At 40.2% G+C, this 24,437-nt stretch overlaps 2 protein-coding genes across 4 annotated transcripts; both read left to right on the top strand.

Moving 5' to 3' along the window:
• The first annotated feature begins 263 nt into the window (after window positions 1-263).
• Window positions 264-15,311, top strand: LOC9266475 (transcription initiation factor TFIID subunit 1-like). 3 transcript variants are annotated; one of them, XM_015787779.3, is made up of 21 exons: window positions 264-535; window positions 1,698-1,810; window positions 2,772-2,834; window positions 2,920-2,962; window positions 3,127-3,378; window positions 3,498-3,607; window positions 4,032-4,197; window positions 4,768-5,773; window positions 6,506-6,708; window positions 6,890-7,127; window positions 7,395-7,731; window positions 8,719-8,925; window positions 9,051-9,143; window positions 9,445-9,651; window positions 10,578-10,781; window positions 11,215-11,698; window positions 11,790-11,965; window positions 12,068-12,187; window positions 12,757-12,810; window positions 12,898-13,851; window positions 14,343-15,311. In XM_015787779.3, the coding sequence occupies exons 1-21, from the start codon at window positions 484-486 to the stop codon at window positions 14,691-14,693; spliced, it is 5,433 nt and encodes a 1,810-aa protein (XP_015643265.1). In that variant the 5' UTR covers window positions 264-483; the 3' UTR covers window positions 14,694-15,311. The 3 variants fall into 3 exon arrangements, with proteins under 3 accessions (XP_015643265.1, XP_015643266.1, XP_015643264.1); XM_015787780.3 differs by having other exon boundaries at window positions 4,029-4,197; window positions 12,763-12,810; XM_015787778.3 differs by having other exon boundaries at window positions 4,029-4,197.
• A 580-nt stretch (window positions 15,312-15,891) lies between these two features.
• LOC4341654 (uncharacterized) lies at window positions 15,892-19,461 on the top strand. Its single transcript, XM_015786469.3, has 8 exons — window positions 15,892-16,113; window positions 16,206-16,336; window positions 16,467-16,669; window positions 17,027-17,311; window positions 17,412-17,470; window positions 17,575-17,611; window positions 17,702-17,773; window positions 18,482-19,461. The coding sequence occupies exons 1-8, from the start codon at window positions 16,026-16,028 to the stop codon at window positions 19,257-19,259; spliced, it is 1,653 nt and encodes a 550-aa protein (XP_015641955.1). The 5' UTR covers window positions 15,892-16,025; the 3' UTR covers window positions 19,260-19,461.
• The last annotated feature ends 4,976 nt before the right edge of the window (window positions 19,462-24,437 follow it).

Below are 24,437 nucleotides of genomic sequence, written 5' to 3'. Positions count from 1 at the left end.
CCTCCGCCGCTCTCGCGATCCCCCTCCCCCCCCCACCCTTCCTCCCCGCCCCTCCGCCGCCACCCTCCTCGCCGCCGCCGCCGCCTTCGTGCAGGACCCCGGCGCCGCCGTCGACGCGGACGACGCTGTCCCCGCCGCCATCGCGCTTTGAGATTCGTGCGACTGACGTTGGAGGCCCGTACGTGGCGCGGATCGAGGGGAATCGCCCCCCCCCCCGGTCCCTGGCTGGACTCCACCTCTCCGCGACGCGCTCCTCTCCTGGCGAATTTTTTGTTTATTTATATTTGGGAGTAATTGGCTGCGCTCAGCTCCGGTCCAGCGCCCGGCGAATTCCACCGTTAGCGTCGCTAGGGTTTCGGTGGCCTGCGCGCCCGGCGGTGGGGGGGGGGGGGTCTGGCGGTCTAGGGTTTGCGGCCGCGGCTTGCGCCGTCGCGGCGCGGAGGCGTCCTCGTCGTTGTTGTTGGTGGGGCGGTGGCGGAAGCCATGGGCGACGGCGAGCGCCGCGAGGACGAGAACCCGACCACCAGTGCCGCAGGTAAGCTCGATTCCACGGAGCTTGTTGCCTTTTGGTTTGGTTTCTGTGGTCCCGCGACGCGAGCTTCGATCCCCGGGTGGGACTGTCTAGGGTTGTGAATTGCTGCGACGAGGAGGCAGGGTTTTGATGCGATTCGGTCCGCGCGCTTGTGTACTTTTGTGTTTTTTCTGTGGCCAGGCTTACACATTACGCTGTAAATTCGGTGCCTGGTAATGAAGGTTGGATTTGATGAGCTGCAGATTTGCTGTCTGGTGTCCTATATATATATGATTAGATGATCATTTTTTTTTGAAAGTTTAGGAGGGGTTTGGACAAAAGCTGTTTCTTTCAGCAAGCTCCCCGTGCTGTCTTATCAATTGTCATGAACTTTCTAAGCCCTGAAGGAATACCAGCATGCTAGTATCTTTTACTATATAAATAGTTATGTATTCTTTCCGTTTTGAATTGTGACTGGATAGCCAACCAATCTGGGTAAAACGAGATGCCCAAGATCATGCAACTATTGCCACAACTGATTACTATATATATATATTCATTTTAGAGAGCAGAATTCCATGTCCAGTTGTACTCCAGTTTCCTCATCTAAATATGGAATTCATAATACATATAGTAATGATGAATTAAAAAAGATCCTTTAGCTGGATAAGGGCATACTTTAGCCAAGTGAATTTTCAATGCAGCATGCATGGTGCTCATTCCTGTGTCTACTAGGGAAGTGAAGCTGTAGAATGAAACAACGGACTGTCTAAGATTCTCAATTGCCAAAAGATCACATGAACCCTCTGAGAATCGTTTATGGCTGCAAAGCAACATTCTTCTGTTTATACATGTTGCATTACAAGAGTTTAGCATCATTCTGCGAGCCTTTTTTATCAGTCTTTCTAAGTTCCGAATTTGACTTTGTTGATGAGATGTCAATTCTTTAAAATCTGAATTCATAATAACACCATCTGTTTTTGTGGACAATAATTTTAGGATGTGAGTTGCAGTGTGGGGATGGACAAAATTGCTTTTAAGTTTTAATTGTTTTGTCCTTTTCTTCTACAATCTGGATTATTGATTTGCCATAATAATTGATGAGTGTTGATTAGACTTGATCAATTAGTACTGAGTTAATTGATCCAACCAGTTATGCTGTTGCTATTTTTGTTATCCTTTGCAGATGACGATGATGATGAGGATTATGATGAACCTGGTGGAGGGAATCACTTCTTGGGCTTCATGTTCGGCAATGTTGATGATTCTGGTGACTTGGATGCTGACTATCTCGACGAGGTAGTTGAACAATTTTTGAAATGGTGGAATATCCTTTTTTTGTTACATGTTTTTTTAATAAAAAAATATCATGCTGCCTCTAGCAGATATACTGCAGAATATGCATGTTAGTTAGCATTTCTGTGTGGATACCCTGTGATTTCTCCTAGATGATATAGTCCAGTAAAGAACTTGTTAGGTGGGAGGCAATTTTTTATTTGCCACTGAATGATTCACACAATTCCTTTACACTGAGATGTGGACAGAGTGTGCAAATTAAAGGATTGGGTAAATTTACAGCAGTGTAGGAGGAATATATGCAAAATAAAAAGTTTGCTCAATGTAATATTGATGTACTCCCTCCGTCCCAAATTATAAGGCCTATATTTTTTTACACGGTCTACAATGACATACTCTGACCATTAATTTATTTCATATTATGTTATCAAACAACTATAAAATAAGTATCACAATAAAGTATTTTAAAATACAAATATAATGATATAACATGCATCATACTTAGCATAGATATAGCTAGTGTAATTATTAGTCAAAATTTATTGAGTTTGATTTTCCTTGATACAAGGACGCCCTATAATTTGGGACGTAGGGATTATTGTTTTGGCAGTATGGATGTAGTCCTTTCATCTCACCACTCACCATCATAAGTTAATTTCTTGGCACTACAGCAGCATGGACCTACCTCTAATGGCGGTCCATTCACTACATTTTATTTAACATGAGTCCTTTATTTTTTTCCCTGAACATTTAACTTTTATATATTTTTCTAATTAGAGTTACCAATTTCTTGATAGGATCCAACATAAGTACTGAGCATCTTATACCCCACAAACTAATAATGTGTCAGTATTGATTTTGTTACCACACGTCCACACCATTGGATAGAGTTAGTATTGTATACAATGAAATAAGTTATAGCCGCATTTCTGTTGTATCACTTCTATTTTCCTTGATTTACCAGGATGCAAAGGAGCACCTTTTTGCACTGGCGGACAAGCTTGGCCCATCTTTGAAAGACATTGATGTATGCTATCTTATAATCATTGTTAAGTTAATTTGACTTATATTTTCCTTGTCAAACAAGTTAATACTGTCGTTTTCTTATATAGCTGATCAAGCCTTCTGCAGCACCAACTGATCCTTCTGAGCAAGGTAAATCGCAAGTTCGTAACTCTATAATGCATATTTTTATTGTTTCTTCGCCTAACCCTGTTTATAACAATTCATTATTTTCTGCCCTTTCTGGCAGCTCCAGTTTCTGTTCTATACCAAATCATATAAAATAATTGATGCCTGATCCTTTTACTGTCCTGTAGACTATGATGCAAAAGCAGAAGATGCTGTTGATTATGAAGATATTGATGAAGAATATGATGGACCTGAAGTTGAAGCAGCTACAGAGGAGGACCATTTGCTATCCAAAAAAGATTACTTCTCTTCAAATGCAGTTTATGCTTCGGTCAATAGTAAAGTTTCAGTGTTTGATGAGGAGAACTACGATGAGGATGAAGAACCACCAAATGATAATGATTTGCCTAGTGATAATATTGTGCAAAACTGCACTTCAGGTAATAATGGAGTGCATCCCTAACTGTACTTTACCTTCATTGTTCTGGTATTAGAACTTGTTCCACTTCTTCTCTCTCCTTTCACTGACACTTCTCTCCCTTTATCTATTTAATTGTAGCTTCAGCTGAGCAACTGGATATGGCACCGTCAAATGACAACCTTGCTGTTGAAAAGATGTCTAGTTCGTTATCAGAACCAGAAGAAAGTTTTGAAAGTGAAGCTTTTCAGGTATTTTTGCTGTTTTTTCTTTTTGTAGAACTGTTTCCATCCCTCTTGAACAAAACTGGATAGCCGCATGGCATGTATAGTTGGAATTATTGTCAAACCAGAATTTAGTTCATGGTTAATTGTTTTTGAGTATCTCTCCTGTCACATAAAAAAATCAGTTTAGGTTTGGGAAATGTTTGATGAGACAGGAGTTTTCTGTGGACCTTGCTTACACTCATTTTGGGAAAATTATCATGGGTTCTGTAAAATATTTTTATTGCTAGAAGACATTGGAAGTGTGCTGATGGATGGGGCTGAGTTTAAATTTTCAGTCATACACCAGTCCCTTGCATTTGCAAATTACTCACACTTATTTCTATTCATAATCCTATAGTTGTTTCAAATGATCTCTTAGCCTTATCTGCCTACTTTTCTATTGAAGCAGAAAGAAATGGTTGCTGAAGAGCAACTTGAGTCTAAAACTGCAACTTCCCTCCCAGTTTTATGCATAGAGGATGGGAGTGTTATATTGAAGTTCTCTGAAATTTTTGGAGCCCAGGAGCCTGTAAGAAAAGCCAAAATGGACCGCCATAAGCGCCCAGTGAATAAAGGTATTCTTCATACTGATCAAGAGATAAATAATCTACAGAAGACCCTCATGAATACCAAGGCCCATCGTAAGATGTGGCAGTCGTATCTTGTGGGTGATTTGAGGGACATCACCTAACAATCTAAAATTACTTAATTTGCCCAGTGAATAAAGGTATTCTTTGTACTGATCATGAGATGAAAAATCTACAGAAGATCCCCATGAATACCAAGGCCCATCGTACGATGTGGCAGTCGTATCTTGTGGGTGATTTGAGGGACATCACCTGACAATCTAAAATTACTTAATGTTCAACCTATTTCTATTGTTTGATATGAAATTAATTTAGTTTTTACCAACCATATGGATTGTATATATCTGTCTGTATGGTCTATAATCTAGATAATTTTATGTGACATAGAGTCTCTAATTTAATGATAAGCTAGTTCTGAAACAATGGCATTTCTGACCAGTTATAGGGCTTAATAGCTTTTGTGGCCATTGCTCCTGGACAATACATTTCAGAGCTCCAGATTACTAATATATCTATAGTCTTATCATGCTTCTTTTGTTTGTTGATAATTACTTTCAGAGCTCCAGATTACAAATTTCACAGATATTGTTGAAGAAGACGAGGAGGTATTTCTACGCAGCACTATTCAAAATTTGTCAGCTTTGAAGCATATCAAGACGAACGATAATTTTGTTGAGAGTGACAGTGATGAGTCAACTTCAGATGTTGCCTTAAGACTGAAAGACTCGTGCCTTTCCGAACAACCGATGAAAGATAAAGATATTCCTACTGCTGTACAATCTCCAGTTTTCCCTGATTTTTATCCACTCGAGCATGAAAATTGGGAAAATGATATTGTTTGGGGCAATTCACCAACAACCGCAATTCAGCCTTGCTTAACAAGCTGTGCAATATCCAAAGAAAGCTTGGATGACCACAATGAAGACCAGGCCGAGGGTTATGTCTCTGGGTGTTGGGATGTACAGAATAAATTTCATAGTTCTTCAGTAATGGCAGATCCTTTTGGGCATACAGAAATACCTGATTCAACTAGTTACCGTTCCCCTGAGAACAGCTATTCTCCATTAAGAAAGGAGACTGCTCAGGAGAATAACAGCTTAGATGAACCAAATAACATAACTCAACCGGTTAAAATCGACACCACACGGCATTTAAACAAGCTCTCTTTACTGAACAAGGAGTTGTTAGAAGGATCTTGGTTGGATAACATAGTTTGGGATCCCAGTGAGGATGTACCAAAGCCCAAGCTAATCTTTGACCTTAAAGATGATCACATGCTTTTTGAAATATTAGATGAAAAGAATGGGGATCACCTCCGCTCTCATGCTCGTGCCATGATTGTTACTCGGCCAATGAAAACTTCAGCAGTGGAAAATGTTGACCATAACAATCAAGCAATTGCATTGAGTGGGAGATTCAACATTTCCAACGACAAATTTTATTCTAACAGGAAAATGTCGCAGCAAGCTAGATCTCATGCTAAAAAGCGTGCTACAATGGGCTTAAAGTTGGTACATTCTGTTCCTGCTCAGAAGCTCCAGACCATGAAGCCAAAGTTGAGCATGTAAGTTTTTCTTCCTCTGCATGACTCTATGAATCTTGCATTCATTTTCAGTTATTTTATTGAAGTGATAATATTGTAAATCTGAGCTTTATTCAGGTGCCTGCATAGCCAAAATATTTTTTTCACGTATTATTCTTCAATAACAGAACTGTGGTAATCTGTCTTTGATTAAACATACTTGCTTGAGAGAACAACTGCCAGTCCTGTTGTCTTGAGGAAATGTTTTCGTAGACATGGAACTGGCATCTGGCTATGTTCGTGAAGATAACCTTTTTTGCCTTGGATTTTCGGTTATTGTAATTGGCGCAGCTGTACACTGTCATGATCGATCATCAGAGAGCATAAGATACATTTTCTTGATTATAGTTGAATATATGTTCCTTTTAGGACCAATTGTTGGATACTATTGGGGAAAAAAGATTGCTTTAGAACTTCAAAGTTCAGCCAGGTTATAGTTCTGGGAACATGCATTTTTTACCAAAGAAAATGCACAAGTTTTCCAGTGGAAAGCTTTGTGTTCAATATTGATTGACTTTGTCTACATTTACTGCACTGCAGATTTCTATGCTCTGGTAGCATCAGCTATTCAAAGCTTTTTGGTCTTAATCGTATTCAACTAGTTGTATTTGGGGTTTTTAGTTGTCGTGTACTTCAACTACTGAACTTTGTTGTTTTCTGTTCTTTGTTGACTTTAAGTCGCTAAATTTTGTCTTTTGATCAACTTTTGTGCAGCAAAGAAATCGCAAACTTCCATAGACCAAAAGCTAAGTGGTATCCACATGAAAATAAACTTACTGCTAGATTTCAAGGAGATGAGTGCAGTCATGGGCCAATGACTGCTATTGTGATGACTTTGGGAGGAAAAGGAGTCAAATTTCTGGTCAATGCAGAGGAAACTCCACTTTCTGTAAAATCAAAAGCTTCCAAAAAGCTTGGTGCGTCATGGTCCCACTGTTCATTACTTTCCTTTAATGTGAACATCCTTGCTATACTTATATTTACTTGCAGATCAGTTGCCTGCCAATACCGCTGGGCAATTTGAAGTCCAGAAGAGATGAACAAATGATGAACGCTTCTTTTAATAGTTACTTATAATGGTATAACTGTTCTATGCAGAATTTAAACCTTCTGAGAAGATCAAATTGTTCTGTTCTGGAAAAGAGCTTCAGGATGACATCTCCTTGGCTATGCAAAATGTGCGACCAAACTCTATTCTGCATGTTGTTCGCACTGAAATACATTTATGGCCAAAAGCACAGAGATTGCCTGGTGAGAATAAGCCTCTACGTCCTCCTGGTGCATTCAGGAAAAAATCTGACTTGTCTGTTAAGGATGGACATGTATTTTTGATGGAGTAAGTACTTTTACTTTTTCTCATATCATGGGAGTATAATAGTTATCGTAAACTTATCCACATGCAAATTCTAAATGTTGCAGTTTTCTTTAAAAAGCACTGCTAGTTTAGCCAAGTAGTGAATACTGTGTTTCTTTGTTAGCACGTGCAACTTTGCTATTGATTATGTGAAGTTGGTTTATAATCTACTTTTAATTATTTGGATAATTTATTTCTTTTGTTCATTAGTGGTACCACATGCATTATTATTTATTCCTTCCAATGCAGATACTGTGAGGAGAGGCCTTTGCTTCTTGCAAATGCAGGAATGGCTGCACGACTGTGCACGTATTACCAGAAGACTTCACCTTCTGACCAAACAGCTACATCCCTGCGAAGCAACAGTGATGGACTGGGTACAATGCTTGCTATTGATCCCGCTGACAAATCTCCTTTTCTGGGGAACATTCGTTCTGGCTCCCACCAATCATGTCTTGAGACAAATATGTACAGAGCACCTGTATTTCCTCATAAGGTTGCGACGACAGATTATCTTTTAGTTCGTTCACCCAAAGGGATGCTTTCTCTTCGTCGCATTGACAAGTTGTATGCTGTTGGCCAACAGGTAAGGTCTGATGGTGAAGCATTGCAATCTATATATGTACTTGCAATGTTACTTTTTTCTTAACCAGTGTTTGCCCTAAGATATTCTATGGAAAATCTTTCAAGATGCATTTGCTGGAAGCGCTGTTATTCTTAAATATTTGTTGTATTACCTTGAATTTAATGTAGGTGAAAAAGTCAGTCTCCTGGATTTATCACAGATTGACTAGAAGGGCAACTAATTTCAAAGTACTTTAGTGGGGTAATTATGTTCATTTATTGGGTTGGACATGTAAAATGCTGGAAACTTTCTCCACCATTAGTTTTATTTTATTTTAGTTTATTCATTTAATTTTTTGGTGAATTGCATTTGTGCAAAGAGAGGACTGTAGTTTATGTAGGTATTGAAGAGAGGAGCCTGTTTGTACTTCCTTTTGGAAAATAGCTGTGCAGATTATGTTATATTGGTAGGAACATGTGCTGATAAATATTATCTTTAGTTTTTGTATGGATATTCATCTTATTATTTGAAATCTTATCTAAAGTTCAGTCTTTATACTGTTGTTTTACTCTTCTTTTTTTTTTAATAGATTGTTTCAGTTCTTGGATTAGCATATTTTAGCTTTAGCTTCACTGTCATGTGTTGCACTTTCTGAAAATATTGCAATTCTTGCAGTGTTGGCATTATCTTCATTTGTTTCTTTAATTCTTCTCTTTCTTGCTAGTTTGTACGATCTATTATTTCTATGTAACATGACTTGAAAAATCACATTTTGTTTTTTTGCAGAATATAATTTGAAAATAAGCTGTTTTCTATTGTATTTACTTTCTCAATGACTGGAATGTGAATCACAATTTTCATTGCCCCTTTATATCTGTCATAGCTATAGTATTACACTAAAAAAACATATTCGCACGTTTTCTCTTGCATGGCATCATTTCAGCATATCTGTTTGTAGTGACTTTTAACTTGTCATCCATAAAATAACAGATTTTATTCTCCTGGCAGGAACCTCATATGGAAGTATTTTCACCTGGGACAAAAAATATGCAGAATTATATTCTGAATCGGATTCTTGTGTATGTATATCGTGAGTTCCGTGCTAGGGAGAAGCCTGGTATTATTCCTCAGATTCGAGCTGATGAATTACCTATTCAGCCTCCTATAACAGAGGCTATTGTGAGGAAACGGTTAAAGCATTGCGCGGATTTAAGGGTTAAAATCTATCACTCATGTTATTATTACTCTTGTAGCTCCTTCTGTTTCTCTGGTGCTTTGACTTTCGATGTTGGGTGTTTGGTTTAACCAAAATTAATGCTGTCCTTCATTGATTTTTACAGAAAGGACCAAAGGGACATTTGTTCTATATTCAGAGACCTGATTTTCGGATTCCATCGGAGGAAGAACTGAGAAGATTATTGACACCTGAAAATGTGAGTTTCCCAAAATTACTTCCATCACTTGTATCGATAATGCCTTGTATGTTACATTTGTGACTTTTGATGCATTAATCAGTCATCACATTGCATTGGCCGTATGACAGTTGCCAGCATGTGAAATACTTGCTTCAAATTTTAATATCATGCTATACCACTGAGCAAATTGTTTGTGCATGTAGGTTATTAAATTTTGTTCATTTTTAGTTTAATAATTGTTTAATAGTCATAATGTTGCAATCTTAGACTACTGCCATGGCTTCCTACCGAGTTTATTTTGTCTTGAACCCTTCATCAGGTCTGCTGTTATGAGAGTATGCAAGCTGGCCAGTATCGTCTCAAGCACTTAGGAATTGAGAAGCTTACTCAGCCTGTGGGACTTGCATCTGCCATGAATCAGCTTCCTGATGAAGCTATTGAGCTTGCTGCTGCAGCTCATATTGAGAGGGAATTGCAAATCACTAGCTGGAATCTTACCAGCAATTTTGTTGCTTGTACAAACCAGGTACTGACCTATATTCTTTCAATGATCACATTGATCCATCATGTCTTGTTTTCTCTGTGACAATTTATATACCTAAAACCAGCTATTGTCGATGTGAACTAAAGAGTAAAAATTGATGTATTCTAGACAGACTTAGGATAACCTTCATCATCACTCTTTACTGAATTAACATTGTAGAGAAAGGGACTCAGGGTACCATCTTGTAGTACCTGTGGGATATATATTCTATCTTTGTGGAAATTAATTAAATTTGTATGTGTATTTCACATTCTCTGATTTTGACTGTGTAAGATTGATAAAGTGGTTTGACTGGTTTCTAAATTTGATGTACATCGCTCTATTTGAGTTGCATTTGGGTGCTGAGAATTGGACTGCCACTGTTGGGTGTAACACATACTGCATGGAAATCCACACAAACCATAATTCAAACATTCATTATTCTTACATATGAAAATTGTTCATGTCCAGTGGACATGGTTACCCAACTAGTATGAGCTAGACTAGGTGGGAAAAAAATGAGTGAGCGGAGAGAAATCAAGGGAGGGTACAAAGATTTAGATTCACCGAGGGAGTAGAGAGACCCTTGGAGTAAGGAGCACAAAGAACAGAGAGGGAGGAAGGGGATGATGGGAGATAGGTCCAGTAGGGAAAGTGGGAGGAGAGGGTTGAGAAAACAGATAAATCAGGTGATACCCTTCCTGGCCAAATTTAAATTTATTGCCTGTGCCCATGTTATTGGATAGCCTATTGTTTTGATAGAGGATACCCAGTTGCAACTCTGGCTAGGTGGGTAATGTATGTTGAACACGTGCATTTGTATCATCTCTTTTGTATATAGAACTTAAATGCACAGGCATATGGTTCCTTGTGTGTTGATTATGTTTTTCCTTGACTTGCTCAAATCTAATGCCATCGGGTGTATGCAGGACAAGGAAAATATAGAGAGATTAGAAATTACTGGTGTTGGTGATCCATCTGGCCGTGGGCTAGGATTTAGCTATGTACGAGTAACTCCAAAAGCACCTGTATCCAATTCAACACATAAGAAGAAGTCAGCTGCTGCAAAAGGCACCACTGTGACTGGAACAGATGCTGATCTCCGCAGGTTGAGCATGGATGCAGCTCGAGAGGTACCATCAGCCCTCACAATCTTAGCAGTATGATGCACAAAAATACATTTCCTGGGGTTCCAGGCACTGAGATGCCTTAGTATCATCATGGAACATGCTTTAGTGTGAACATATAATTATCTCAGATGTTTATTTTATTAACTGGGGTATGATGAAGAATCACATGGATCCCTGTAATAACAAAATATTAATTGCCTTCATACCATGTAAAACAAACACATTTTGTCAAAATACCAACTGCCGCGAGAATTACAAGTGGGACCTACTGCGAGTCTGCACATGCCATTGACACACTCGGTCATAATTTAGATACCTGTATTTTTTTTTTGTTGGCATGGAAGAATATACCCCATGCTTGCATTTCAGCCATGCTGTTTTTATGTTCTTTTACACTTTATTCACTGAGATTTGACACTGATATTGTTGTAAATAGTTGCTACTCAAATTTGGCGTTCCAGAAGAGCAAATTGACAAGTTAACAAGGTGGCATCGGATCGCGATGGTGAGGAAGCTTTCAAGTGAACAAGCTGCATCGGGTGTTACAATGGATGAAATTCCAGTTAGTAAGTTTGCACGGGGACAAAGGATGTCTTTTCTGCAGCTTCAGCAGCAAACTAAAGAGAAATGTCAGGAAATTTGGGACAGACAAATTCAGTCACTTTCAGCTATGGACGGCAATGAAAATGGCAGTGACACAGAAGCTAACAGTGATCTTGACTCATTTGCTGGGGATCTTGAAAATTTGCTAGACGCAGAAGAATTTGATGATGAAGATGTTGGTAATACAGACATAAGAAGCGATAAAATGGATGGAATGAGAGGGCTTAAAATGAGAAGGTGTCATACTCAATCCCAAATTAATGAGGAAATTCAAGATGATGTAGCAGAGGCTGCTCTAGTAGAAAAACTGCTTGAAGGTGATTAACTACCAATTTAGTCATATATGTTGCTTTTCAGATACCAAATTTGGTAACTAGTATTTATAATTGATTGCCTACTGTGTTGCAGAGAGTGATAGTGATATGAAGAGGAAGAAGCAGCCTGTGGAAACTACAAATTATAGCACTCCTATGTATAATCAGGGCAATAAAATGAAGCAGGGTAAGGCTGGCCAAATGATTAAATCGTCTGTATATGCCGGTGCATTAACCCCAAAAGAGAGCATACCAAGAGAAGCCAAGGAGGTACAAGAAATTCTGTCCTAAACTCTAAACCTACTCATTGTTTTTCCGTACTAGAAGAAACAATCTCTAAAATAACAGAGTGAGCCATGCCATTGCGTGCAGGTTGAAAATTTTGCTGAAGGAAGTTTACCCTCAAAACTAAGAACAAAGACAGGATTTGATGCAAATGATGATATTATTCTAGTAAAAAGGAAAAATATCCCAGGAAAGGATGGGTTCAAGGTAAGCCAGATAACTGTGATTTCTATAATAGCTTTCTTTAACTATTGGAGGTTACTGAATTTTATCTTCGTATTGAATACTGGGGGTTTACCGGAAGCTGTATTACACCTTTTTTTTTGTTTACTTGAATTTTGCGATATACTGTAACTATTTTAAGGTTGGGTGAAATAAATATTACTTACAAATAAAAAAGGGGATAGGGTGGTCTTGCCTACTAACACCCTGAATTCGAAACCCTCTCAGAGGTTTTGTACATGTGGCATGCTGACCCAAGCTGTCGTATGATCTAGAAGTGTATAACTTAGTTTGTATACAAATGTATAAAAAGTTGACACAGTAAGTTAAATAGAATGACCAAAGTCCAAATTTGTACTCTTGTGAAAGATTATGTTGTTGCACAGTTTATTTTTTGCTACCATGCCTGCAAAGGATTATTAAATGTTAACGCTGCTGTTGAGGAATTTATGGTTCATATGTTGAATTTCTCAACTTCTTTTAATAGGAGTAGCTTTAATATAATGCTGATTCTATCTTGCTACTGTGATTCTTATTTGGCATCTTATTTTAAGGAAAAGAGACAGGGTGCAAGGGGAGACACTCTTGTATGTGGAGCTTGTGGTCAGGTACAGATAGTAGAATGTGTTCTTGCATAAATTGTTACAAGTACATGGTTATGTTTCCTGACTTTGTATGCCACTTTTTTTTTATAGCTCGGGCACATGCGGACCAACAAACTGTGCCCCAAGTACGGGGAGGACCCTGAAACATCCGAAATGGATGTCAATTCCATCAGGTCTCATCCTCCTGATATTGTGAGTAATGCTCAAATAAAAACATCAAACAAGAGGTTGGTAGCAAAAGTTTCGTCTGAAGCTTTTGAAACTGAAGGACCTGAAAGTATTGAAAAGGCTAAACCTGTCCCTGTAAAATTCAAATGTGGAGCACCTGAGAAGTCATTGGATAGGAACATGTCAATCTCAGCTTCTTTGGTTTCTGATAAACGTATGATGGATGCTACAGATTCGAAATCAACTGGAAAGGTTAATAAGATTAAAATATCTAACAAGATAAAATATGATGATTATCCTCCTGATACTCCTAAGCCATCTGTTGTAATAAGGCCTCCTGCTGAAGTGGAGAAGGATCTACCTCGTAAGAAAATTATTATCAAGCAGCCCAAGGTGCTTGGAGATCAGCAAAGACCTACTGAACTTAGGAGTGGTCAGGAGCCCAGAAAGACAAGGAAAATTGTTGAATTGTCAAGCTTTGAGAAGAGAGACAGAGAGGATGATAATGGTTTTTCTGGACAACCTATTCAGATCAATTCCTCACATGATAGGGGGTGGGGTCTGGTGGGAAAAAGAAGCAAAGGAATAATGGAAAGTAGTGAATCCTGGAGAGCTTTTGAGGAGCAACGAGAGAGACAAGAACAGAGACTAATTGAAGCTAGGATATATGATGCAAGGAGAGAGGATGAGCTCCAGAAGGCAAAGAAGAAAAACAAGAAAAAGAAAAAACATGAATTTCGAGATGATGACCTACTTGATCCTAGGCCATACAAAAATGACAGAAGGGTACCTGAAAGAGGTCGAGCGGCAAAGAGACGTACCCCAGCTGATATGACAGAATACACACCACCAGCTAAGCGGCACAGAGGAGGAGAGGTACTTGTTCTCAACCCTGTTTTAATAGGATTATGCATTGTTTTAGCAATGTTGGTATGTTAGACCTTTTTGTAATTCCGCCACCAGAGATACCTGTTTCTGCAACTTATTGTTTGTAGAAATTGAGAAAGGGCAAAATAATTGTATGATAGCCTTTCAACCAGCGTCGTGCTTGGTTTTGTTATTCACCTTTAGAGAGTTGGGACTAGTTTTTCTCAACTAAACTGTCCCATTGTGTTGTGCGTTCTCAACAAAATAGTTTGTTTTGATCAATATTCAGTTTGATCATCCCCGTCAACATCATCATCTTTATTAATTCTCTTTTGGCACGTTCATCTTTAGTTTTTTAACATATAGACACCCGCATTTTGCTACAAGGGATGTGATACCCATTTGTGAGATATAGGTCGGATAATGCAGATAATCCATTGTTGTTTTTTTTGCAAGACTATGAATTTAAACTTAATTTATTTGTTTGCATACTGATGCAGGTTGAGCTCTCCAACATATTGGAAAAAATAGTTGACCACTTGCGGACAATGAGCTGTTCATTCCTTTTCCGTAAACCGGTGACGAAGAAAGAGGCTCCTGATTACTTTGACATAATTGAGCGTCCAATGGATCTTGGTACTATAAGGGACAAGGTGCGAAAGATGGAGTATAAAAATAGGGAGGATTTTAGGCATGATGTGGCTCAGATAGCACTGAATGCACATACATACAATCTTAACCGCCATCCCCACATCCCTCCGCTTGCTGATGAGCTCTTGGAGTTGTGTGATTATCTTCTTGAGGAAAGCGCGGATGTGCTAGATGATGCGGAATACGCGATCGAGGACTAGTGCACACTAACCAGATATGGCATTTAGATCTTGCTATATTCTAACTTAGATGCTGTAATGCTGACCTGTAGGAGGGGGGAAGAGCACCTGTAGAATTTTTCATTTTAGGCTCTGGCTATGGTATACCTGGGATCCCCAATTCCAACTATTTTGCCTCTTGTTGGTATTGGGAGTTGGGAGTTGGAATGTACACAAACTCTAGGTTAGACATTGAGGGCCCACTGTAACTATTGGCCTCTTGCTGTAAAAATGTAGCGATGTAATTTTTTGTCCATATCCATGGCCTTGGGTGTCTCAAATTCTGATGTTGTAGCATTACATCCTATGTGAATGGCATCTAACCATGAGTCAAAGGTGCAACACGTCAAAGCATGTGCTAAAGGTTGTACCCGGTCTAACCTGATTGGTGAAGGTCCCTTCAAATCCTGCATGATTAGAGGCTTACCATGCAACTATGCGAAGTCAAAACCTGTAATTGTAACTGTAACGTGAGAGATGGTGTACCGGCAGTACAAGTTGTTTGAGTTGCTGCCAGATGATGATGTATTTGATGTTGCATGCTTTGAATGAGTATTCACCGCTCAACGATATCATTGGATGGTGCAGTTCATAGTTTCATACCTTTGGTTTTTGGTTTGTGATGTTGTAGCAACAGAACAACAAGTAATCATCCATTAAACAATCAAGTCCCTTTCTCCTACTTGCTGAATGTACTGATGGCTCAAGAGGAGTTGAGTTTAGAGTATAGAATTTTTAAGATGCTGACCTGCCAAGTAAACTATACAACAATTCCCTAGCTCTGAAGCACCTGCTCCAGATGCTCTTAGCTGAAAGAAAATCTTTGAAGTGTACGAGGGCTGTCTGGACCGTCCGATCATGACAACGAACGACGGCTTAGTCCAAGCCAATTTCATAATGGCCCAGATACTCAATTTTTGCATGGTCAGATCACATCTAATATAATAGTACAAAAAACAACTAAAACGTGTACTAGCATCTAGCAGTACGAACCAGCAAACTGGCATGCATTTGTCTACTCCAAAAGAGCACCGCTTAACGCGGGACGCGGCTGCTCACGACTAAACCATTTTTATAATTTTATTCTCTTGCTTTTAGTAAAAAAATAATGGCAGTAGTAGACGAAGACCTGGCAAGTCCTTGGGCTTAAATCTCACGAGCATATGACCAATTGACCATATCTATGCACGCGACAACCAAAACATTACAATTCCACGAGTCCGCGACCTGTTCTACTCACGTCACCCCGCATCCCTGATCAAACAAAGCATTTGCTCGGGAGCTTGAGCTCGAGCTCCGTAGGCCGGAGCAGCCATGGTGTCGTCGTCGTCGTCGTCGCCTCGCCGGCGAGCTCTCCTCCTGCTGTTCGTCTTCGCGTCGTCGTTCTTTGCCAGCGCTGCAGGTGAGAGGGTTCTTGAGTAGTTTTGTTTCTTTGATGAAATGGAAGGCGTGGAGATTGATCGATCGATCGATGGTGGCGTGCCGTGTTTGCAGCGGCGGTGTCGCGGACGAACTCGTCGTCGGCGTTCGTGCTGGCGGCGGCGCAGACGCGGCGGAAGGATCCACTCCGCGGGCTGAGGTACTACACCGGCGGCTGGAACATCAGCGACAAGCACTACCTCGCCGTGAGCTCCTCATTTCCGTGATAAATTTCAGCTCGCAATGCGATCACCTTGGTGTTCTACTGTTCTTCCTGCCTGGTTCTTGATGCTGACGCCGTCGAGTTTTGCTATGCTTGTCGCCGCGCGCGCGCAGTCGGTCGGGTTCAGCGCGGCGCCGGTGTTCGTTGTCGCGGCCGTCTGGTTCGCCTCCCTCGCGCTCGCCGCGTTCGTCGCCTGCTGCTGCCGCTGCTGCTGCTCTGGCGCCGGCGGCGGCAACGGCAACGGCGGTTACTCCTACTCCCGCGCCATCTTCGCCGTCTCCCTCGCGCTCCTCCTCGTCTTCACCGCCGTCGCCATGTAAAACCATTTCTCCTCTCCAAGCCATTTCATATTACAAAGTACAAAACTGTTCAGATTTTTTTTCTAGTATAAGTTTGATCAAATTTATACAAAAAGTTTAGCAACATCTGCTTCATTAAAACTAGCATTAAATATATTTGTTTTGCATTAGAAATGATACTATATCTCTTTATAAATTTAGTCAAATCTAAATATATTTTGATAATATATTTGTTTGTGGAAATGCTACTATATCTTTTTATAAATTTAGTTAAATTTAAATAAGTTTGATAAATAAAATCAAAACGACCTATAATACGAAACGGACGGAGTAATTTCTAATTTTGGACGCCGCCGCCGTCGCTGTGGGTGCAGAATCGGGTGCATCGTGCTGTACGACGGGCAGGGGAAGTTCCACGGGAGCACGACGGCGACGCTGCGGTTCGTCGTCAACCAGTCGGACGGCGCGGTGGCGAGCCTGCGCGGCTTCAGCGGTTTCATCGAGGCGGCGAAGGCGGCCGCCGTGGAGAAGGCCACCCTCCCCGCCGACCTCCAGGGGAAGGTCGACGACGTCGTGCGCCGGGTGGACGCCTCCGCCGACGACCTCGCCGCGCGCACCACCACTAACTCCCGCAAGATCCGCACCGCGCTGGAGACCATGTATGTGTGAGATTTTCTTGGTGGACGCCATGACCTCGTCACTTCCATCATCAAGAAGATCTCGTTTGACATTCTGTTTGCCTTCTTCTCGTGATCGCAGAAGGACAATCCTCATCGTTGTTGCCGCCGTGATGCTGGCCTTGGCGTTTCTTGGGCTTGGTGAGCATAAAGATTTCTTTGCTGGTTTTGGTGAATTTTGTCAAATTCGTTTGTTTCTGTATTCGAGTAAATAATTGACAAATTCTTGTTCGATTTTGGTGCAGTGTTCTCCCTGTGCGGGCTGAAATCACTAGTATACACGTAAGTACAACATCACAGAACGTACATAGACTTGTATATAGTACAAAATTTTTTTTTACTGCAAGTTTGTAACCTTCAGTTCTTCTGCAGCTTGGTGATTTTTGGATGGATTCTAGTTACTGCAACATTCATACTGTCCGGCACTTTTCTTCTCTTGCACAAGTAAGTTGTTCTCCCTTGTTACTGTCTTGTTAAATATATTGCTTGATTAAATATAATTTGAAAAAAAGGTGAGATTTTGATATTCTAAAATGGATTGAGTAAATTTAGTCGGCAAAAAAAAACAAATTTACTGAAGTGGAATATTCTGCTTCTGAAAAGTTAAAATTTTTTTGTATGAACCAGACGTACTGGAACACTTTGCATCTCAGTCTTTACATTGACTAGTTACATGCTTGTATGTTATAATGGGTCAACCCCATATAATTAGGGGTAGATTAGGAGTCGGTATGTCGGTGTGTTAATAGGCTAGGTCTATATAATTAGAGATAAATGATACTCTTTCGGTTCTAAAATATAGTAACTTTTAGTTTTTAGAATTCGTTTCAAAATATAACAACTTCTTCATTAACATTCTCTTCTCAACCAATCACAATACTCCACCGTTCAATTTTCCCACATACCTTCATTTCTTCTCCAATCACAACACTTCTCCATTTAGTTCTATCAACTTTCTTAATAACTACGTCTAACTTTTAAAATATTTATATTCTGAAACGTAGGGGGAGTATTACTTTTCACGTACGCACTGAACACGTTAGGACGGTGGGATGAGAGGAGAACGACTATATTTTAAGATAGCAGATATCAGTTAAATCTGAATCATTAAGACACTAACACGAGCTCTGCTCTGCTTCGTCGTGCTCGCAGCGCGGTGGGCGACACGTGCGTGGCCATGGACGAGTGGGTGCTCCACCCGCAGGGCCACACGGCGCTCGACGACATCCTCCCCTGCGTCGACGCCGCCGCGACGTCGGACGCGCTCCGCCGGAGCAAGGAGGTCAACTACCAGATCGTCTCCGTGCTCAACAACCTCCTCGCCACCGTCGCCAACGCCAACGTCCCCGCGTCGTCGCCGCCGTCGCCGCCGGCCAGCTACCGCCAGTCCGGGACCCCCGTGCCGCTCCTCTGCAACCCCTACAACGGCGACCTCTCCGACCGCGCCTGCGCCGCCGGCGAGGTCGCCGCCGCCGACGCGCCGCGGGCGTGGCGGGGCTACGTGTGCCGCGCCACGGGGGCGGCGCCGTCGTCGGAGGTGTGCGCCACCACCGGCCGCCTCACGCCGACGATGTACGACCAGATGGTCGCCGCCGCCAACGCCAGCGCCGGGCTGACCCAGTACGGCCCCGTCCTCGCCGACCTCGCCGACTGCTCGTACGTGCGGCGCGCGTTCCAGGCGGTGACGGCGGCGCACTGCCCGGGGCTGCGGCGGCACAGCGGCAGGGTGTACCAGGCGCTGCTCGCCGTGTCCGTCGCCGTGGCGGCCGCCGTGGCCGCGTGGGTGGCGCACTCACAGGAGCGGCGGCGGCGGAGCGAGACGAGGCGGTTCCAGGTGTCGCCGTACAGGTTCCCCATCGAGGAGAAGTCGCTGCTCAAGAGCCCCCGGCGGCCGTACCGGCGAGGCGACAGCGGCAGGATGGCGAGGTAGAAGAAGACATCGCCATGGATGGATGGATGGATGGTACAGTGTCGAACACCTTGGGACGCTGCCACGCGTGTTGAGCAGTTTAGGATGTGTTTAGTGCTTCGATGATTATTATATTGTACTGATTAATGATCTCCATCGACCATACAGGTTATACATTGTACAGCTTGAAATGATTTCGTGAAAGAAGTGTGTAGTTTGAGAAAATGCAATATCGTGCTCGCCCACGTCGAGAAGCACTGCCTCTTTGGTTTCTAACATTTCGCCGATCCTATTCATTAGCCCTAGACAACAAAACACAACAGGGTATCCGATTGATCTGGCGCCCATTGCGATGATCGGAAAGCAGCACACCATGGATCACACGTAGAATTGAATCATTAGCCCAAAACATCGCAAAAACTACGGGAATCAGCAACAAAAAATAAAAAGAATGCAGACGTGAACTATGGATAGTGGCAAATGATCTCCACCTAAAAAATAAAAAATAAAAAATAAAGGCGTCCTCTCCTCGCAGTCGTGCCGCGGAAGATTGGACCGGATCATGGCGGCGGCGGCCGCCGGAGACGGCCTCAGAAACTGCAGGACCCACACATCAAAACCCTATCGCCGGCAGCAGGGGACACCACGCGTCGAGATCGATCGAGACCAACTCGCACCCGAAAAATGGCGAAAGAGAATCAAACAGAAGCAGAGAGCTCAAAATCGAACGCACATGGCGACGGCACTTCGCCGATCGCCACCGCCGCGCGGTCCTATACGGAGAGCCCGCTCGATCGGCCGCCGGAAACCTAACCCCGCCCCCGTTCGCGCGCTCCCATGGAGATGGCGGAGGAGAAGGGGAAAGCTTCTCCAGATCGAGGAAGGCGGCGGTGGAGGTGCGAAAATTTGGACTCGACTGACTTGTGGGCCTCGAGCTTTTCGGCGTTCTCGCCAAATGGCGTGGGCTCTATTGCTTTGGATCAATCTAGACGTGGGCCGTAGCTGGCAGGACTTGGCCCTTTTCGCGTTCGTGTGATCACGGGACAACGCTGGGCTCGTTGACGAAAGACGGGAAACCCGTGACATTCGGGCCTGTTTTTTAAGAGCTCCAACTCCTAAATTTTGTTTCAGGAGAGTTGGGTTTTGGAGTGAAATTGTGGAGCAGGTCTATACTCTACTCTATCTCTCTAGCTTATTTTATGATAACACTCTACCCAGTTTCGCTTAGAAAAGGTGGGAGCTAGAGCTGGAGTTGTGCTAAATAGACCCTTCCCATGTCAGACTCTTAGCAACTCCTCTCTTTGTCTTCGAATATAACAACATAATTTGTTCCAAAATATAATAACTTCTCCGTCAACATTTTTTTCTCAACCAATTATAACACTTCACCATTCAATTTTTCACCTACATCCACTTCTTAATCAATCATAATCTTTTATCATTTAACTCTAACTACTTTCTTAATGACCGTTTCGAACTTTAAAAATTCTTACATTCTTGGACGGGGTAATACCGTTTTTTTTCAGTAGCTTTCTCTTTACATAATATAATAATGATAGATATAACGATTTCTTTATCCTTTTAATTAATGGTATGCCTGAAAATGCGTAGCAACCGTAGCATTTTATAAGAAGAAAAAAATGCATTGCTTTTTAGGGGGAAGGGAAACGAACATTCGTGGTAATGTACGCTCAACACGCATGTAAACTGGACGGCAGGATGCATCATAGCGGCAAAGGCGGCATGCAGCAGCAGCAGCTAGGGCCCTTTGTGGATGAAAGAAATGAAAACCCCAACCCCCACCCATATCCAGGAGATGTAGCGAGCATGGATAATCTGATAATGCTAGAGGCCAGATTAGGGACCTTAATTAGGGACGGGCCTTCCACCATAAATTAATACATGTGTCGCTCAATAGTTGACGGAAATGCAGCTGTACGTTAGGAGTATATATAACATATCCACAACCACAGACACCATAACACTCCATATTTCTCCATCTCATGAGACAAGACCGGCCACTTGTACTAGTAACCAGGTTCCATAATTCTTCTTGACGCTTTAAATAGTAACACGATCTTCGAAATATGTGTTTAAATATATTTTTCTATTATAATATATATATAATAAATTAATACGTTTTTATTTTTATTATAATACTCATAAGATAAAGAGTGAATTGTACTTTAAGCCACTTTTGTTTACCTAAGTTTCATTTAATTTGGATCACCCTCTATCTAATCTTCTCACTTTGAACTAGTTTTATTTTTTTTACCATTTTTCATTTTGGACTGTGCAAACTCTCTTCGCGAGCACAACAACAGAATCAAACACACTCTCATGGCAACAATATTCCCTATTTACGTGCAATTCACATCTTTATTAAATGAGAGGTTTGATGTTGCTATACAAAAGTGTTAGGGTGGTCTACCGTAAAAAAAAAATAACCATTCAAAAAAAAATGGTGGTCTAAAGCACAACAAAGGTAAAATAACCAAGCCTAATGTGAAAAGATTGGATAGAGGGTAATCCAAAATAAAACTTAGGTAATAAAAGGTGATTCAAAATGCAGTTTACCCTAAGATGATAAATCTATATATGATATTGGTTTAGTGCCTTTAATAAACTAAACTAGCTGTGTGGCCCGCGCAATTGCGCGGCTAGCACCTAAACAAAATCATATATTTTTAGTATGATTTTACTTAAAATTTATTAAATAGCTATCTCATTGTCTTAAGAGTTTGAAAGACCAAACCTTATCATTCCCGTGTTTCTAATTATATAGTTTTTTAAAAGTCACACCAGTTGCTACCCCTTATGACATCTCCTTCTTTATTTGCTTGTTCGATCTACCACTATTTCTATTCATTCTTCTTGGAACCTTTAAAAATTGGATCTTATAGTTTTTAGAGTTTTTTTTGTCACGTTGGGTTTCGTTTTTATAATTTTTAGGCGTCCCGTCAAACGTTGCTATTATACTCCTCTATGGTCCGTCCACTATCTCTTCTCTTTATTGTCATTGAGATTTTAAAAATCGAACATAATTATTGTTTGGGTTCATTTTTACTTTCTAGAAGTCCCGCCAAACCGTCAGCGGCTTTGCCATTGTATTTCTCTACGGCTCGCCCGCTGTCTCCCTTCTTTATTATCATTGAGATTTTAAAATCAAACATGATTATCATTGTTTTTTTTACTTTTTAGAAGTTCCGAACCTTTAAAAATTGAACCTTGTAGTTTTTAGAGTATATTGTCTTGTTGGGTTTTATTTTTTATAATTTTTAGAAGTCTCGTCACACGATGCCACTATGCTCCTCTATGGCCCGTATGCCGCCTACTCTTTATTGTCATTGTGATTTTAAAAATTGAACATAACTATCGTTGGAATTCATTTTTTATTTCCTAGAAGTCCCGTCAACCGTTGGCGGCTCTGCAACTATACTCCTGTACACCCCGCCCACTGCTTCTCCTTTTTATTATCATTGAGATTTTAAAAATCGAATATGATTATCATTGGGGTTTTTTTTTTTACTTTTTAGAAGTCCCAGCAATCACCTTGTTCGTTTGCTTCACGGCCTTTCTACCGTCCCTTGTTTTAATCGTTATTAGTATTCTATTTGGTGTTTTATTAACAGTTTTTATATGTTGTATCAACCGCCACCACTCTACTCTATTATAGGCCTGTTACTTAATTTATCTCGTCATGTCTTTTAGATGGTCTTTTCTTTCAATAGTCTTTATTTTTATCATAAACTTTAGCTATTTATAAATTGTATTCCAAATTGAAAACTTATTTTTCATTTTGTAATTTTAGAATTTTTTTTTCAAATTTTAATTAATATCGTATTGTGTTCTTTTAATATTTTTATTTTTTATTTTCAAGAGAAAAGCCCGTGCGCTGCAACGGGTGACAACTATTTTAGTCTTAATTCACTGTGAGAATTCGCTTGGATCTATATATTTCTATAAAATCATAAGCTGTGGTTAGGAGTCTGTTTGTCTAAAGTCAGCATGCGAATTTTTTTATACGACTCCTATATTTCCAAAAGCGGACGAACTTAAAAATCAACTCAAAGGATATATATTTTTTCAAAAGCGAACAAATTTATAAACCGACTCATACACGGATGACATACCAAAATACCGACAAAAGAACATCTTAAATTTTTTATAATAGTAGAGGTTTCTTTTAAAAAAATAGTAGAAGTAGAAGAGAAGAGAAGATTACGGACAAAAAGTCCTTTTTCGAGGCAATCGTACAGGAATCGGACCTTTTTATTTTTTTATACGGTAGAAGTTTTTTTTTCTCTTTTTTTTATTTTTTCTTGCCTTTTTTTCTCCACAGATAGTCGGACTTTTTTTATGGAGTCGGACGTTTTTTTTTACATAGAAGTTCTTTTTCTCCTTTTTTTCTGTTTTTTTATACCGGCAAAAACATCTTCAATTTTTAATAGTACAGATTTCAGTTGTTTCAAAATTGTATTCCTACTTGAACTCTCTTTTAATTTTTCTAATTTTGGATATTATTTATTTTTTATTCTGAATTTTAATTAATCACATATTGGGTTCTTATGTGGATTCTTCTTTCAATATTATTTTTTTTAATTCCGAATTTCAGCTAATTTTAAATTGTACTCCTATTTGAACTCTTTTTTTTTTTTGCTAATTTCGGATTTTATTTTTATTTTTATTCCCAATTTTAATTAATCTCGTATTGTGTTCTTATATGGACTCTTCTTTTAATATTTCATATTTTTAATTCCGAATTTTAGCTATTTTAAAATTGTATTCCTACTTGGACTATCCTTTTTTTTTTAATTTTAGATTTTATTTTATTTTTATTTCGAATTTTGATTAATCTCTCGTATTGGGTTTCTTATATGGAAACTTCTTTTAATATTGCTTATTTTTAATTTCGAATTTCAGCTATTTTTAAACTGTATTTCTACTTGGACTCTATTTTTTTTTCTAATTTCGGATTTTATTTTATTTTTTATTTTGAATTTTGATTAATCTCGTATTGGGTTCTTATATGGACTCTTATTTAAATATTGCTTATTTTTAATTTTGAATTTCAGCTATTTTTAGATTGTATTTCTACTTGGTCTTTCCTTTTCTTTTTTTTTTCTTTTTCTTCGATTAATGTAGGAATTTCTAGCCCCTACAGCGAACGTGGTGCCTCCTTTCAAAGTTGTTTTAATA

The sequence above is a fragment of the Oryza sativa genome, chromosome 6 (assembly GCF_034140825.1).
Source record: "Oryza sativa Japonica Group chromosome 6, ASM3414082v1".
Taxonomy (NCBI): domain Eukaryota; kingdom Viridiplantae; phylum Streptophyta; class Magnoliopsida; order Poales; family Poaceae; genus Oryza; species Oryza sativa.
Note: the sequence above shows the minus strand (reverse complement) of the source record. Positions and strands in the feature narration are given on the sequence as shown.